Below are 4,757 nucleotides of genomic sequence, written 5' to 3'. Positions count from 1 at the left end.
CCCCTCCCTGTCCACTGCACACCTAGAATAAATGGACAACTTGATAAGGACCAATCAGTCTTCTCAAAAGCAGTGCAAAGTTGTTGTGTGTATCCAAGATGGTGGTGTCGATAGGGCTGTGCGTGAGTCCACTAAGCACACAACCACACCTTGGATTCTGCTGCAGATTCCACCTCCCCATGGGCTGCCTCTGGAGAGGAATCAGATGGGAAACACCAAGGAGTTAAGGAGTTCAGAAGACAACCACAACATTGGCTGGTAGAAAAGATCAAAAGGAACATCTGGCCAGGTCTGAAGAAGTTACAATGACTGTCCTTTCCTTTCTGGACATTGGAAGCAGGGTGCCTGAAGGATCAGCCACCTGCTCTCAACCCCTAACCAACAGCTAAGAACCCCTTCAGAGGCATGAAGTTGTGCGCCTCTCCTTTCAAAGGGAAAATGGGTGGCTACCTTTAGACGGCCTTCTTGGTCCTGGCACATTGTCTTTGGAGTTCCTTCCCCACAGTTGGGCATCTGGCAACAAATCTGAGGAGCTTTAGGAACCAGTCAAAAATATGTCTTTCCCAGGCATTTATGGAATGTCAGGGGAAGGCTTAATTGTGACTTGTTTTTGTGGGGTTTTTGTTTTGTTTGGGGTTTTTAAGATACCTTTTATTCTGGACAATTTTACACAGTTCTTTGTTAAATATTCTTGTTACTGCTGCATTTATCTTGTTAGATTATTATATGTGATTTCTTAAGGTGTTGTGAATTTCTTAAACGGAGAGTGTGGCCTAAAAAAAATCAAATCAATGTTTGACTTGGCCTGCTCCAACAGGTTCCCGCAACTGGCCCTTTCCCTATTGCCTAGCCTCCTTCAGCTGCTATTCATCTCCATTTCCTTTGCAAAGGCCATTGAAATCCCCTCCTCAGCCAGTCCGTATGATTGGATGGATATCACAAGCAGGTCTGCTGGACCAAGGATGAACTGTGTGTGCACATCATGGTTCTGTGGAAGTGCAGAATATGGTACTGAGCACAGAACTGAGCTTCCTGAGAAACAAAGCTTTTTAAAAACACCAGGTTTCTAGCCCTCATGACTGACTGCAAGGTTATCCTTGAAAGGGCATGAGGCAATGCCTGTTAAAATCTCCAAAGCTACAGATGTGGTGGAAGAAGATTTCCTGCAGCTGAATGTTGGGCATTAATGCCCTCCAGAACACCATGATAAGGACAACCAGGATACATTAAATAGCATCAGTTTGCAGGCTAAACAGCACATAACTGGAAAATGATGCCTGCTTGCGCTCTCACGATCTCTCTCTCTCCCCTTAGGCTTCTATACCGACCTCCCCACAAGCAGGCTCAGGGCAGTGCACAACAAAATTCATTAAAATACAAATGATACACAGTCGAAAATCCCAATCCATAAAACCAAACATCTGCATGGTGCCATAACCTAAATTCCTAACTCCCTCAATTTACATCAGCATGGGTGAAAGGGGTGAAAAGCAGTTAAAAGCCAGGTAGATGTTAAAACCACTAAGAATTGTTAAAGACCATTAAAAAACCATTGCTGTCCTCAACCATATGCTTGGCAGAACACCTCTGCCTTGCAGGCCGTTCGGAATTCTGACAGATCCCGCAGGGCCTTGATGTTAGTAGGCAGAGAGTTCCTCCAAGTCAGATCCAGGACTGAGAAGGCCCTGGCTCTGGTTGAGGACAGCCGGACGCTCCTTGGGCCAGGGACTTCCAGTAGGTGTTGGTCTCTTGAGTGTAATGCTCTCCAGGGGACATACCAGGAGAGGTGGTCCCGTAGGTCACAGAATTTGAATTGTCCTGGCAGAAAACTTTAAATGTTTGCGTATGAAGTACACACAGTTCTGATCAGGTTGTTCTTTTTTTTGAAGGGCTTGGAAGATCCACACACTCACAGTCACATAGATCTCACAGATGACCTCTGTGTCTCTTTTCATGCCATATTCAGTGGAAGCACCTCTACCAGAGTATATTCTTATTGGGAAAATTTCCTTAATTTCTGACCTGTTCAGCTGGTTCTGCAGCATCAGGGCAAGTTTCAGCCAAAGTTCAGCACTCTGAAGTCCCATTGATCACAATGGAAAAATGAATCCCATGCTCAAGACCTTGCTTCCTGAAATCAGTGGGACCGATTCCACAGAAGCAGTTGTTCCACCCTCAGTATGCCATTTTCCCCGGTTGTACTGCTCAGTTTCCCACTATTTGCTGTGCGGCCGCATTTTGACCCGCATCTCCCCCCGATTTCCCCCGCGTCTTCTTGATCCTTATATTTTGCGGAATCGGTCAGTGTGTTTATTTCAAGTATTCATGTGCTGCTCATCTGTAGTCAATGATCAAACAGTTGTGTTGATAAATATTAAAAAGGACCCTGGTGGGAGCTTGGAAACAGAGTGGGGTCAAAGTAGGTTCAGCTGCAGAACTTGGGTGGGAGGAAGGAAGGGTGGAGGTGGTGGAAATTGGGATGGATGAAGCAGAAAAAGGAAAAAGCCAAGAAAAGAGGATGGGGGGGGGCTCACGTAGGGCCAAGAGATGGGAGGAAGCTGCAGACAAAAAGGCTTTGGTGACAAAGGGGATATGGGGTGGGGAGGGGAGCTGGGGCTTCCAAACTGGATTTTCCACTTTGCAGCCTGGGTGGGCCTTGGGCTGTTATCTTCCTGGGCATATTGTTGCAGATCTGAAAGTCACTGTTCTACAGGGGAAAAACCTGCAAATAGACTGTATACCACCAAAGTGCTAGACTAGAAGTCATTAAGAAATTAAACATCTTCTGTTGTCCTGGCTTAAACTGAGATTTGGAATTCCTAACTCATTCTAATTTCTAATAATTTCTAGTAACACTCTTTTAAATGACTTCAATAGACTGTTCTTATCATGTTGCATTATACCATAACCATATACTGAAAGCTGGTCAATTTTCCCATGCTTCAAACTGCTCCTTAAATAGTTTGCTATTTACCCTACTTTATTGCCCTTTTTCTTCATTGCATATGAGAGAGGCTAGAACCTCTGACCTCTCCCATCAGACCTTAATCTACCCAAGCAATTCAAGTTCCCACAAAGAGAATCTCACCTGATTTATTATATTGGGTTTCTCTCTGCTTAACTTGTTACTTTCCTGCCCCCCTTTCCTTTCTGTAACTATCCGTTTCTGCAATTCCTGCAGGTTTCTGTCTTGCGACAGTATCTATAGAACTGAGTCCTGTCTCATGAAAACTCATACTGAAATAAATGTTGTTAGTCTTTAAGGTGCCACTGGACCTCTGTTTTGTTTTGCGTACTCTTCTGCGAGTCTGTGTCAGACTTTCCACAAAAGACGCCCAAGGACAACGAGCAATGAAAGCCTGCAGGTGGCGCTGCAGCTCCTAGCAAGAGCCGTAGCTGCCTGCCACTAACGTGAGTAATTAACAAAACAGCTGCCTTTAGACTATTGCTCTCCGCCTACTCTTGCCAAGCAGCCTCCTATCCACAACCACTTAAAGCTGAAAGACTCAGACTCAGTGTTAATGCAATTCCGGACTTCTTCAAACAAGAACTTCTCTCACCTAATGCTGGAATCTGAGCCTGTAACTTCTCTGCCACTGGATTACTTTTTCGAACTCCCAGACATCCCCTAGGGAGACAGACCGTGGAAATTCTCAGGCACCCCCCTAAGCATAAATGAGAACTTGCCATTGACCCCTCCCCATGAATGTGGGAGACTAGGACAAGAGTCATGAGATTCACAAAAGGATTTTTCTCTTGGAATTAATATGCGATCGTTGCCTCCTTAAAGGAGAAACAGTAATAGTCATTTTCCAGCAATTGAACTAAATTTCCAGCAAGCTAGACTCTTTAAAACAGGGTTTTTTGTGTGTGCTGTCTCAAAAACGTCTCCCTTTAACCCCCTCTATTTCTGAGCATACACAATGTATTAAACTGAAGGAGGCTGCATCTGATACCATAGAGCACCAAGAAAGATTCGGCCCCTCAGGGGTGCCAATAAGGTCTGGGGTCCAGAATTGGCCCATCCAGGGCTCTTACTGGTATGAGGGAGGTAAGCAGGAGGCTGCTGGTGTGTGAGCAGGCCAACCCCATAGCCAGGAATTTTTCTAGGGGGCTCCAGGGTGCGGGGGGGTTGCTAATGAAATTAAAAGTAAACATTACATTAAAAGTGCAGTAAACATTACATTAAATTTAAGTAACAAATTTAAAGAGCAGGCGAGGAGTCACCAGAAGGAAGGAGAGTTACAGAAATAGTTTTGGGCTGGCACAGTGGTGCAGCACGGCTCAAGCTCTCCATCCGCTCCCCTCCCAGCCCTCTGTAGTCCTTCGGGAATAAGAGCCTTCAGTTCAACAATCCCCAAAGAAGAACTCCACTGCTGCAGAAGAACTTGTCAGATTCCTCTGTTTTAAGGCGGAGGGGCTAAAATCTGCTCTCAGAAAATGTGCTTAGAGCAGATCCTCCTTCCTACTGCTCGCCTGATGGTCCCTTTAAAATACAGCAGGCAACAAAGGGAGATGACTCTTGCAGGCCACTGTAGAAGAGGGGAGGGGATGGAGAGCTTGAGCCGCACTGTGCCGCCACACCAGCCCAAAGCTATTTCTGTAACCCTCCTTACTCATCGGGTCTTCCTGCTGCTGGGACTCTGCATAATTGACAGGGGCAGGCCTCGGTTCCTGCTGGAGCGCACCGGAGCACCGCTCCGCCAGTCAGAAGCCCAGGGGGCGGCCACATAAGCCCCGTCCCCTGCTCCCACCAG

General features: G+C 46.2%; 1 protein-coding gene across 1 annotated transcript in view; it reads right to left on the bottom strand.

Moving 5' to 3' along the window:
* Positions 1–2,087, bottom strand: part of TTLL11 (tubulin tyrosine ligase like11) — a 77,319-nt gene extending 75,232 nt beyond the window's left edge. Inside the window, exon 1 of the mRNA XM_015418415.1 lies at positions 2,023–2,087. Coding sequence (XP_015273901.1) covers positions 2,023–2,087 — 65 coding nt within the window. The remainder of the gene's footprint in view (positions 1–2,022) is intronic.
* Between the last annotated feature and the right edge of the window lie 2,670 nt (positions 2,088–4,757).

The sequence above is a fragment of the Gekko japonicus genome, unplaced genomic scaffold, assembly GCF_001447785.1.
Source record: "Gekko japonicus isolate JY-2015 unplaced genomic scaffold, Gekko_japonicus_V1.1 scaffold127, whole genome shotgun sequence".
Lineage (NCBI taxonomy): Eukaryota > Metazoa > Chordata > Lepidosauria > Squamata > Gekkonidae > Gekko > Gekko japonicus.
Note: the sequence above shows the minus strand (reverse complement) of the source record. Positions and strands in the feature narration are given on the sequence as shown.